Source organism: Cololabis saira, chromosome 22 (assembly GCF_033807715.1).
Source record: "Cololabis saira isolate AMF1-May2022 chromosome 22, fColSai1.1, whole genome shotgun sequence".
Classification (NCBI taxonomy): Eukaryota; Metazoa; Chordata; class Actinopteri; order Beloniformes; family Belonidae; genus Cololabis; species Cololabis saira.
In genome coordinates, this window is record NC_084608.1 from 20,564,007 (window position 1) to 20,577,535 (window position 13,529).

General features: G+C 39.9%; 1 protein-coding gene across 1 annotated transcript in view; it reads right to left on the reverse strand.

The window, feature by feature from the left end:
- Positions 1–13,529, reverse strand: part of lmbr1 (limb development membrane protein 1) — a 41,215-nt gene that overhangs the window by 2,829 nt on the left and 24,857 nt on the right. The window contains exons 10-16 of the mRNA XM_061713135.1: positions 11,476–11,565; positions 10,432–10,508; positions 9,857–9,934; positions 5,326–5,399; positions 4,976–5,066; positions 4,274–4,340; positions 149–310 (exon numbers count right to left, since the gene is read on the reverse strand). Of these exons, the coding sequence (XP_061569119.1) occupies positions 149–310; positions 4,274–4,340; positions 4,976–5,066; positions 5,326–5,399; positions 9,857–9,934; positions 10,432–10,508; positions 11,476–11,565 (639 nt within the window). The remainder of the gene's footprint in view (positions 1–148; positions 311–4,273; positions 4,341–4,975; positions 5,067–5,325; positions 5,400–9,856; positions 9,935–10,431; positions 10,509–11,475; positions 11,566–13,529) is intronic.

A 13,529-nucleotide genomic window follows, 5' to 3' on the forward strand; every position in this document is an offset into this window, starting at 1 on the left:
TATTCAGATTATTACCAGACATTGTTTTATAGCTATATATTGTACTTATATTTTACCATTTTTCAGACACTGAGGATTGCTTGAATTAGTGTTATATTGACACGTTGATTAGAAACAGTAACCTAGAAGCAACTTAGAGAGAAATTACCCAATGCCTTTAGAAGATCTTCACGGACCGCTGAGGTGAATTTTCTCACGAGACAAAGCGTTGTCACAACTGCAAACAGCAAGTTGTATGAAAGAACGATGTAAAAGTTTCCCAGCCAGTTAAATCTCCCAAAGTCTCCCAAAAGATCGAACCTCGTGATACCTGTGAAGGACAGAGAAATCAGTAATTGGTTAGAAATATGGCCAACATTCAGTGAAATTACGTTCCTCGTACAAAACCGTGACAACTTGACACACACCTGAAAGATGTTTTCTCCAAGGACCAATATTATTTCTCCTGATGCCAAAATTGTCCAAATTCCACAATAAATACGTTTCTTTGCAGATGCCACTTTTGACAAATACTTTGTTTGTAACAAGATTGTTTTTTGTTGGGAAATCACAGATGGCTACAGGAAAATTTAGAAAAGCCTATTCTACCTACACTCGAGGTATTTTCAATACATCCCTTCACCCCTTACCATAGATAGTAAAAAAAAAAAAAAAAGCAATCTGAAAGAAGGACTTTTGATCTGTTTTATGAACACAATAGTATTTTAATGTGAACAGGCTGAAATCAAAGCATTTGTAAATAGACATTTTCAACAATTTGCTTCAAGATTTGCTCTTATGGGTCATAAATAACCTATAATCTTTCATCTTAACCTATAACCTGATCCGTCAGCCCCATTGTATAAACACGGATGCACCTCAATGACAGTGTAAATGAGGTGGGAACACAAAAGGAAGTGATTCCAACTTGTCTGTCCTTGGCATCAGCAATTATGCTGCTAAAGTCTGTATTTAATAATACGACAGCTCCAGGAGTAGAACTTTCTGTGGCATGGAACGAGTAGTGCACTTACTACTAGATTTAAGAGTAAATATAAACTTGTCACAAAGTGATGCAAGTCTGGTTATGTAATGTTTATAATGAATATATTGGGGTTCAATCCTAATCCACACCCGCTTCAGTCTTATTCAGGGGCAAGTGGGTTGTAGAGCCTATTCCAGCATTCACCATGCAAGATGTGAGTTCTTCTGCTCACACAGGTCCATTCACAGCCAAACAACACAAACCACAATGCACAGTCACTCCTATCTACAGCTAAGAATAACCAATAACCCGAGCAACGTGTTTCTGTAGTGTGAGAGGAAGCTGGAGCACCCAGAGAACGAACACACAAGTCCGGGAAGAACATGCAAACAAGTCTTTAACTGAATTGATTAAGGGAATTACAGCAGTATTTTATGCTTATGAACCCTAACCGTCTCTTTATCTAACCCTTCCTATCATCTGAATGCAGACGTCATATGTCAGACTGAAGAAGCCCCGGTCTCTAGACGCTACTTCCACCGTAACATCTTCACAACCTCTGCCGTCAATTAGATTGAGCTATCGATCCAGTGTCTGCGGAGATGCATTTACAGCCACAGTAAGCAGCTTGGCAAGCATCAGGGAGCTTTAACAAAATCGGATGTGAAGAGACAGTGAGAGAAATGACGGAGACCCCGGTCAATACAGCTACTCGCTGTGGTCTGGCCAAATTTGTTGCTAATGTCAAAGATTTTGATCTTGGTTTGGCAATTTGAGAAAATCTAATTGGAGGTTAAAAAATAAATAAATAACCCAAAGCCTTTGAAATTTCAGGCACATATTCTTACTATGGAGTTGACTTTAGCATGCTGCTGGCCGTATATTTAAGAAGCATACCTCTGTCGAAGCACAGTCATATTTTAAGGCAGTGAACAATTATTTGAGTTGTAAGCACCTTTAGAAATCAGCCTTTGTGGTCAAACAAATGAAAAACCCACCCTTAAACATTCCTTTATCCTTTAAAAGAGATGGAACAAAAAAAAAAAATCAATAGAAACAGTAACTTTCCATCATTGGCATTATACTACACTGTATTTACAGTAACTGAAACAGTTTTGTGCTTTACTTTCTTAAACATTAGGCATTTTTAGATCAGATCCCGCTATTATCCCCGGATGATGAATGAGTGTTTAACGCTCGTTGGCCCATGTAAACACAAGGCGTGTTATTGCCTCCCCGGAGCCTGAAGCTGAGTTGAGGGAAGGGCGAGTCTGAAGGCGTTATCGAGTGGTGCTACGTAACATGACGGCCCGCTGTCTGTTTGGTCGGGCTCTCTGGCTTCACTAACATCCGAAGAGCTGGCTAAAGCAGGAGAGGGAGCGGGTGGTGGATGCCTGCTGAATAACAACAGGGTTTGCGTAACAACTTCCACCAAATCGTGTTGCACAAATATGACCAGCAGTCTCCTTCTCCCACTCCTGCTGATGCCTTTATTGAATGCAAATAACTTCTTCCTGAGGCTCTTTGGTTTGTTAAAGACCCAAGTTTCGTGTTTTGCAAAGCCTGTTATCTTAGTAGCCAGTTTCAGATCACGGTTCTATAATATGCTGATTTATGACGTCCACGGCTTAAGAGGATGCATAGCTTTGGCACATCCTCATCTCGTCATCAACAAATTCCACCCACAACCCTGTATCAGTTCTGTTAACGTTAGTCCTGAGCCGCAATAAATTGTACCCTCATTATAGTTATAGCTCAACACGCCACCCTGTGTCAGTCAAGTAAAAAGGACAGGCGACACGCTAGATCCGTGTGTTAGTTGCCAATGTGAAAGGGGCCTATGATATGGTGGATTTTCCTCCTACTATACACAAAACTACCTCACATAAACACACAAAACCCTTTCCTGTCTCTTACAATCTCACTTTGTTGCATACAACTCTACATTTTTTGTTTTGCTGGGAGGCCCTTTTTTCTTAAACTCTGTCTTCGGCATCTATTCCTTTCATTCATTCAGTGTCACAAAGCAGAACCTGTTGATGTTTTGTAAAGCTCCAAGTGACTCACTGTATGTTTGCTCCTTCCCATTCTCCCACTCTGTTGGTCTCACACATACACACACGCATACACGGAGTGGAGCTATTTAAACAGCTGGGCTCTGCACTCTGCATGTTTATTAGTGCCATTGTGATGGCGCCACTCCTGTCATTTTTACCCTTTCTGCCCTCCTTTCTAATATCACTATGGGAAACTACAGCAGAGTTCAACTTAAATGACCTGGTGTTGGTGGTGGTACTGGAAATGGCTGTGAGAGAGAGGACATTTATTCTCATCGGAGTCTTTAATGGATGAGAAACACATCAATAGCTTCATCAGTCTGTCAAAGCAGCAGCATGCATTCATTCATTGATCACGTCTTAACTTATGGTCCTCATGTCTTCATTCATACACGCCTCTGGAAGTTGCACAGACGCTACAGTGCACATACTGTGTGCCATTAGCACAAGATAATAAATGGGATTTTAATCAGACAAAAGTGTTACAGTAACAGTACAATTACCAACAAGAAAAAAACGGAAAAAAGCATGATCTTCATCTAAGGACATAGACCGATAGTCCATCGGTCAGTGCTGTTGCAGCACCAACACACAAAATACGTTCTTTCAATAGTCACTTTACTCTATATAAATTAATGTAAAGTGCTGCACCTCTCAATGTAGTTAAACCACATAGGAGGAACGTTTGGATGCTGCTGTTATTTATGTCTTGTGTTATTTTGAACAGCTGGTCAGAGGCCAAATCAACCAGCTTCTATGTTTCTGTTGTAGGTAAGACGTGAACCATGTTATAAGTGATAACTTATATTTGACTAGGTCCAAATTAGTTAGACTGCTGGTGCAAAAAAACTGGGGAAAACACACACATCTTGTTTTGGGGGGATTTTATTTTGCGTCTGTTGGTCACAACACATATTGTATTGAGAAGTTTATTCCTATTTAAATCATGAGTCAAACAAAATAACAATCTAAAAGAATTATTAGTAGAGTTGTTAGTCCAAGCAAGCAGATATAACCATTTCCAATCTTTATGGTAAAATAAGCTAATCAAATACAGTTTCATATTTTGACATCATTTTAAGCGGTGTTAATATGCAGATCTAACTTTTAAAAAAAGAAATCAAAAGAGCACCTTCTGTAAACTTCTAAAGTATTCCTTTATCATATTACCAGCTCACAATTATTATGAGATTGGCATTCCAATATTCTCTGATAAGGTCAACCCAAAATAGGTTCACACATCCCCACTCACCTAGAGTTCTGGACATCACTGGCAGGGCTGAACTCAGTACCAATATGGACACACAGCAACCGATGATCTAAAAATTAAGACCAGACCGTTATTTTTTAGATTTAAGACCACTTAAGCACATAATGTACAGTTTTTAATGGAGACCATAAAGAGAGAGAAAAGCTCCGGACAGTTTCAGCCATGATGCGTCCACACACACACACACACACACACACACACGCACACGCACACACACACACACACACGCACACACACTTCACTTTATCTTATATTAAATAATTAGTACCTCTGAAGTTGCTCATTACCAGGTTTCCTCTATTGTCCTTTCAAGTCCTTTCACTGAGGCGTCATGGCTAGTTAACAAGCCGCACCACTCCCAAACTCATTACCAAGTGAATAGACGCCACTATGGACTTAGCAGAGCACACATCCTCTTACACCCCCCCACCCGAACAGGAGAAAAATCCATTCTCCCTCTGATGTGCAAGAAAGGAGGTTGCAGTGTTTACGCAGGCCACAAACAAATATTGGACAGATCAAGTAAAGCCATTGAGGGGAAGAGAGGAAGGTGGTAGTGGAAAAAGAAAAAAAGAAGGGGAGCGGGGGTAGATGAAACACTGCGGGGGGGGGGGCAATCACATCAGCACCTTTTGAGCAATTTCAGCACCCTTGCTCCCACTTCAGCCTGCTCCCCATCTTTACCGTTGTCATGGTTGTGTCATCCTTCCTGGGAGTAAGTCCCTCAAAGACACGGAGGCTGTAGAAGCCAACGACGGACGACACCATCAAGTAGCTGTTCAACAAATCAATCAAGGACCAAAAACACTTTGCTGCAGGTACAAAAGAAGCCTCATTGAATCTTTTTTCCCCAAAAATGTGTCTCAGAGGTGCACCTTTTCAACTGTGATAAAAGGTGACGAAACACCGCAACTTGTTTTCCGGAAAGTGTCTGGCAGAGCTATGTCCTGGGTAAACAAAGCTGGCTTGACAATGTTGCTCTTGGCCATGGAGCATGCTACTTAGGCCCGAGACAAAGAGAAGTCAAAGGATACAACATGAGGATGATCTCCAGCACTGCCTGAGCCACGCCGAACGTGGACAGAGAGGTGTTCCCAATGCCTCGATCCTGGATGATGGAAAAACGAGACAAAAAAACGGATCAGTCAGGATCAACAAATACTAATGTTACATAAAAACATCATCACAGAAAAGTAAAATGGGGAAATGACACCGTTAGGGAGCCGATGCAAAAATCTGTGCATTATAATTATTTATTTAGGTTAATTAAAGTTAGGCTTTGCTTCCATAGTCCATGAACTTAAGGTTAACTACCCGGGCATTGAGGATGTTTCTGCATGGCCCTGTGGCACTGACGACCTCCTTTAAGCTGATTTTTCATGTGGTTTCTCAACTGTAAATCGGCCCATTAGTGATGACTGTCTTGTTTCAGTTTGTTTGCACCATAAAGAAAACTATATCTTAAAGTATGCATGACTTTATGGAGTGTGCACATCCACCCAGAACACCAAAACAAGAGTAGTTGAAATCAGGCATGCATTTTCATGACGACTGAAATGTATACAGCAGAAACATGTATGTACAACTTCATAAATCTGGCAAAACCAGTGCATATTTCTACCTTTGTGTGTACACACAATTTCAGAAACCACACAAAGTTTTTTGCATCTCGCCCCAGGTGCTGTGTGCAGTTTTACACAAGCAGTTACAGAAATCCCGCAAAGTAAGGATTGGAGCACCAAGAATTTCCCCACTTGAGAAGGAAATAATCAAACTGACTAAGTAATGAATGGAAGAAGATGAAAGAGGCTCTTTGCAAATCACTGTCGATCATGCAATATGTGAACAGGTGTTCAAACAAAAACAGCACATTGCTAACAGAAAAGTGAACTGAAAGCATGCCAAAAAACAAAACAAAAAAACAAACAAACAAAAAAACCCAACAACAATTCAAATCCTTCAGTAAATACACTAGGCGTACCCCTCGTGCTATCCCCTACCCCAAACCCCAAGCTCTTTTGAGACTGGAGCATGAAAAAGACTAAACTAAACACACATTTAACCATCTGTTTTGTCAAATGATGAATATTGGCATTTGCTGGACTTGGCACCAGGACGATCCTCAGAGGAGCCGCGAGACTGCCGGCCTCACGTTCTGCGCTATGTGAAAATTGGTTGTTTAAACCCCCTAAAAGTATTGCAAACTCCAATCTTTTTTGGCCAATCATAATAAGATGCATATGGTACAATTACATTATGTATTATAACATTACAATAGTATATATCTATTTTTTGTTTGCACAAAAAAAAACTATATTTATACTTTTGTACAGTATATGCAAGGTTATCCAAAAGCTCTGCCACAGATACATCAAGATGCAGAGCTGTTACTGTTCTTGAAATATAAATATAGTTTATTACATTATACATATATTTTTGTTAATTCCTTTGATATCCTATTCCCATCTTCAGCTTCCTTTGTGAGATCTGTTTTCTGAGAGTCCACAGGAAAAAAGGAAAGCCTGGCAGGTTGTTTCATGCCTTGTAATGCAACTGTCATCCTTGAGAGCTTACTGCAGAGCCATGGCGCAGTGCTCTCTCCCACTCTTACAAAGAATTATCAGACACCAGCTGATGTCATTTATTAATGCAGGGAGGTCGTCATGTATTGAAACTGTGCGCACCCTCACAATATGCGAGTATGTACGTGCTAAAGTAAGCTAGTCCTTACTGTAAGCCTCTTTTCATCTCTTACTTCTTTTCATTCTGGGAACAAGGAGGGTGATAGAGTGCATGCCTCGTGTTTGTTGTAGTAGATCACCGTACACGTGTCCTGGATGAACCTCACATAAAAAGTGATTTTAGTGTGTATGTTTCAGGCTTTAAAACACATCTACAAATGCATCTCGAATAACACTTTTGATTGGCCTTAAGCTATCCAATCTAGATACAGATGAACATCAATCACTGAGTATATCAGTGATAAATTATGTTTGACAAATCCTAAATACATCCACTGACTTGAATCATATCAACAAAACATTATGTTTAAGATTTGTCTATTATAATTATAATAAGTTATGCAAGACAATAACAGAGAAGGAAAGGGAGATAAGTGGCCTAAGATTTTGCAGAGCTCAGCATCAGCACAGTTCTGTTTCCCAAAGAGAGACAAACTAAAGCTTTTAAAAACTGAAGCTTTGCATCAGATCAGTCTATAAAAAAAAAAAGCCAGAAAAAAGGTCAAAACATGTTCCCAATAAACAGTCACTTTATTGCCTGTAACATATTCATGGACTGTGTGTGTCTTGTAATGCACAGCAACGCAGTCTGTCTTTGCTCCAATGCCAAAATGTATGTGACTCCTCTTTAAATATTTTCCCCATTAAAAAGGTGGCTCCCCGGACCGGCGGGACAGATCCAGAGCTTTGGTGCTGCACGCTCACGGCCATCGGGGTATCAGAACTTCACCCATTTTTCTCCAGAAACCAGAAGAGCACGTCAGCATCCTGGTGAGAACTATAACGTGATCCAGGACACATTTGTATTCATCGTGTTATACGATGGCCACAAGCATCTTAGACCACCTCTGAATTTGGCCTGTGTAAATACCCTTTTTTACAAAGAATAACATGAAATAGAACATGTGAAAGTCTATCATTTTGACAGATTGGAACAATCTTACATGGACCACTTGTAATGGACCCATGTCCACTTAAAAGCATATGTGTGTTATTAATTAGCTTGTCTTTGATCGCTTATTGAGTGCCTCGTTGTGTAGCAGGCTTTAGGCACAACTTTATTAGATTACACATCATTAAAGTGTCTGTAGTGACTGATGCCGTGTAGGATGAAGAAAAACTAAGTTATTATAGTGTAACAACTGTGTAAGGAGGTAAAGATGGCATTACTCAAATGACAGATACAAACACTGACACTATTCAGTCATAGCACATAGATAAATAAGTTAAAAATTAGGAAAAAGTTATGCAATTGCAATCTGGAGGCACAACGGAAATAAAAGTGATCAATTTTACTTTAATTTAAATAAGTGCCTCAGACAGCGTTTTGGTAAACAAGGAACAAAAGAACCAAAAAATGAAGTTAAATATGTGATTTAAAGAAATATAACTTGGGTAGACTCAAAAAAGGCAGTTCAAGTAAAGTAAAAGCTGCTATCGAGCCAAAGGTAATAGTCCATTTTACTTAACACAGTGTCAAGTGTGACAAAACCAAAGATAAAAATCCTGCGTAACACTCTTACTAGTCAGACTCAGTGCATTGTTCATTAAAGTGCAATATACCATATTCTTTAACAGAAGCAGTGCCAGCTGTGCCGCTCCACCTGCGTGTCCTTCCCACTATTATGTTCTTCATCACCCTGATCTCTAAAGCTGAGCGGGACGCTGCTCAGTATGCTAAAGACTGCAGCAGGATGCTTAGTTGTGAAGGAAGGCAAACATTGACAAGGCAATTCCTTTGTACTTTCCTCCCATCACAATCACTGCATCAGGGCCTCATTTGACTTTCCCACAGTCTGAGCCTAACTGCTGCGCTAGTGGCGTGTCCAGACATCAAATCAGACGTTCTCTCTTCCCCTTTATATCACTTTCTCTGAACTACCCTTATCTTCTTTCAGACAATGGCCAGAGGGAATTTTTGCGCTAGAGGGTAGAGTCTGAAAGTCAGAGTGCAAGTTAAAGAAGTGGATATCAGTAGTTGATTGTTTAAGAGGATTAGACACCCCCCAAAAATAGTTCTGTGAGATCACAAGTGTGGCATCCATCCAACTTACAAAAGAGAGGAAGAAAAAAAAAAGAAAGAAATCGCATAAACCATTTTGTAGGACCATATCATCAGGGAGGACAGCATCAAACTACATGACAAGCATAATTTGGGGGATTTTCTGTGACGTGTCATGCCAAAGAAAAACATCCTTGCTCAATAAAATAATTGGAATGTCGAGGGCAGCTCTGTCAGTTGCCCGCAAGACAAAAAAATAAAATGTAGAAGAAACAAGATACCTTATGTTGCCCCTTCCCAGACAAGAATGCAACCACAGACGCGCGCACGTGCATGTAAGCGCACACATGCACACACCTCCGTCAATGCCAATGAGATGAGATACAAAGAGTGTAAAAAAAACAGGCTGCACGTTGTGAGGAGATGGGAATCTCAGAGCCATTCCACACTCTTGATCTGCTTCACATTAAAAGACCTTCACTTGGCCCGGTCCTGCTTTGCAGCAGGGAGGGAAAGCAGTGCATTCACCGCTGTGGGCATGAGACGGGTGGCAAGCTCATTGAATCTGCACACGGCTGTGAAATGACTCTGAAAGAGCTTTCAAAACAAAACTAGTAACACATGGTTGGAGCCAGATTAACATCTCTTCGAGCCTTTTCTTCCAACGTGCACCTGAGCATATCCGGAATTTGATTTATGTCTCCGCCTGGGACATGACAGGTCTGATAGGCAAGCTCCTCTGGAGTTTACATTCTGGGTGTGTGTTAGTGTGTGAGTGAGAGAGCGAGCTAAAAATGTACTGCAGTTAGAGACGGGGCTTACTGTGGATCCCTTGGGCATTGCAGTCTCATCCACTAGCAGGTAGAGGATATTCAGTGCCACCATAATAACAGAGATTGTCTGCAGACACAGAGGAAGATAAAGATTTGTTTACACATAGTATCATTATAAAAAGATTGACCAAATCCTTCAAGTTTCTGCCATCATCGTATAACTGAATTGCAGGCAGCTTCCTTACTCGCAGGTACGGTGGAGCACAATAACTCTTTTGTGGTTGTAAAGTGCATCAACGTAAAGATCCAACATAAAGGAGGGGAGGGCTGGGAGAGTATGACGCACGTGCCATGTCTCACACATAGCCTACTCTACCTGATCCGACAATATCAGAGGACGTAAAGAGCATTTCCACACTATAATTTATTGGAAATCACAGTTGTTGCAGGTGACTATTCAGCATTGTCTTAAACAGCTATTAGATAAAAGTAGTTTCCCCACCCAAACTGTGTGGGAAAAGATGAGTGGTGAGGTACGGCGTTAGTCCCAGTGGCCACCAGCCAGGCTGTGTACGCCATGAGCAAACAATTTGAGCTTAATGATAGGTCAGTCTCTGCACTTACCGTTCCTGTGAGCAGGATCAACATCACTATGGGATATAACAAGTTCTTCTCCCATCCTGATGCTTTCTTTCTTCTTTCTGAGAGTACAAAGAGTAACATTAATGAGCTAAACTCCTTCATTTCAAAACATATTAGCTTATCAAAGACAGGTACTGAATCTGCGAGCCCTCTGGCTTTATTTATACGGTTTGTACTGCTTGTTTTGGTAAAACATATTGTGAGTGTGTACCCATCACATCTCGCTTCTTATCGCAACCGCCCCACCTCCGGGGACTTTAACAATTCGTAATCATCAAAAATTATACTCATCCTCTTTAATTAGCCACACTTACTATTGGCTTAATTAGTGGACGCTGTAATAAATCCTTGATAAAAAGAAAAGCCACCAAATTAATTCCGTGATTTATATTTTGGTTAGTGTATGCATGCGTGTGGTGGGCAACTAATGTGACTCTTTCTTTCAAGCCAGATGAAACATTTCAATTTAATACCTACGTCGTATTTCAACAGCTGTCAGTCATGTTTGCAGACACGGCTGACAGCCTATAAACCACATGCACGCCGTCTTCCAGACATCCACTGTCCTCTAACAATGTGTATGTGTCTGCCCTCTAGTCTTTGCCATATTGACTTTCTTTCTCTACTTCCAACCTTGTTAGTCCTCCTTATTCTCAAAGTGTATCCAGCATGCCTGCCCGAGAAGTTTGCCAAGTGCACTTTATATGCACCATCCTTCTAAATTAATGACATCACTAAAAGGCTTGCTACAATATAAAGTTTGCATCTTGTCCAATATCCTAAGTGCCTTTGTGCTTCCACCCTGCTCCCCAAAAGCCCCGGGCCTCATTTATAATATCCTAAAATGGATGGAAATTATCAGGCAGTTCTGATCCAAGTCCAAATTAAGAAATTAAGGTAGATGAAGAGGGAGCGGCTGCCTGTCAGCAATACGTAAAAAGCTAACGTCTTTGGCATATATTTCCATGGTAATTCAAGGTCTTAAAACGAAATCAATCATCTATATCACAAAATACAAACACTTACCCAGTTTATTTCTCTGATTTCGAATATTGTCCAATTCTTTGTTGAGGGGGTGATTAAAGCCTCCTCTTATGTAAGTGTGTATGGATGAACCTGTGGAAACAAGAAATTATCAAATGGGGAGGGGGTTACCTTGCAATTTGCATTTCTAAAACAAATACCTTCACAAGTCTAAATTTTAAAATGCATCTTCAATTAAAAAAGAAAGCAACCCCATTTCAGTCCGTTAACTGTTGTGGGCTAATGTGGATGAACACCTCCTTAAACAGATTCTCAACACATGTAACCTTCTCTGATTCGCCAAGTCTCTCACGTGAGCATCACCAGACAATAACTGACAGATGCTCCTTAATGGTGCTGTCAATGTGGAACGAGCAGCAAGTGTTATTGACATTTATATCCTTGGAGCTGTTATGCAGTCAACGTCTGCACCGACAAGTATTGCTATCACCAACATGTGGAGAAAAGCCACAGTAAGAATAACATGCTGCAACAAAAGTCATTTCCAGCTGGATTTTCATCTTATTTTCACTCGTGCACTCGTGTCTATTGAGCATAGATGGTATTTATTTTGGTGTAATTTAGATGGGAATGTTTTCCCACACAGAAGTGAAACGCTAGTGTGGATTTGAATTTGTTTCATTTTGGAATACAGACAAGTACGGGCGTATCCTAAAATGAACCATAAGTAAAAACAAAATGGGAAAGTTGTTTAGGAGGAACGTGTAAAAGGAAGGAAAAAGAGTAATGACAGGAAAGACAAAGCAGTATGCCATGAAAAATAAATACAACAAAGTGAAAAACAAAAACAGTAGACAATGTTTTTGATTGGACTATGAAGAAAAAATAACAGCAGAAAGAAATTGGATTTATGTAGAAAAAAGCCAAATATAAACCATCATGAATACCTAAAAGGAAGAATCAAGGTTACAGTTGGCTAAAGAGACGTTGTCATGGAGATTGAATGAAAATAAAATTCAAGGATGAATCACAAATCTGCGTTGGGCCATGAGACAGGGGCAGCAGTCAGACAGGACCTCAGCTGGAGGTTTATGGTAGAAATAAAAAAATATCAGGTTTGTGGTTTGTGGATGTGTTGATCTGCTACCCAAGAAACTTTGAAACGTAATGATAAAGAATATCAGTAATTATACTGAAACCCACATCTTTGCTTTGATATGTGTATGTGTATGTATGTATGGATAAAAAAAGGTCTCAAAATATAAAATACAGTGCGATTTTTTTTTCTTCTTTTGGTTCATGAGTCCATGTTTATTTCTCATGTTTTCCATAACTTTTGCCTTTTATGTGCTCTTTTAAAAACCTGTTAATTACTGCAATTTCTTTATTTTATTTTAGATGTTTAAGGAATGTTTCACAAAGTCAAAATGATCAGCTGTTAAATAAAATGCATCCTCTATGATCTTTTTCTACAAAATACAAAAGCTAAATGAGTAACGACCAAGTGCAGTGATTATTCCTTAGGAGTTGTAGATAAAATGCTGTTTAAACAGAAGGCATGCTTTACATTTTAACCAATAAAAATCTATCTTGTACATTGTAAAATGTGTCTTCAACTAAATGTAAGAAGCTATTTACTCCTCTGCATGTTCATGTTGCCTCAGTATATGGTGTTTAACTTGTCTGTATTAAGAAATCCCATCAAAACAAGTGATCCTGTTCAATACATAACATTGTTATTTCAAACAAGTAAAAATAATCTCCTGTGTCAGGAGCTGTCTAGCACATGCCACAACTGGTTGAGTGGGCTGGATAAGATAGCAAGGGATTCTCCAGGAAAACCACAAGGCCAACTCATTTAAGGCTAATTTATCTATTTTACTCGGTTCTCCTTCCAGCTTGACACACCAGCATAGAAACCCCTTGAATCCAACGTGGAAGAGTATCCATTTGCATCGCCTGGGGTGATTGGCAGATCAAGACCAATTAGTTCAATGTTACACTGTTACTAGCGTGCAATAAAAACGCCATCTTTCATCTTTGTTACAGGAGTGAAAGACCAATCACTTTGATCAGAGCTTTTCCTTCCCTCTGTT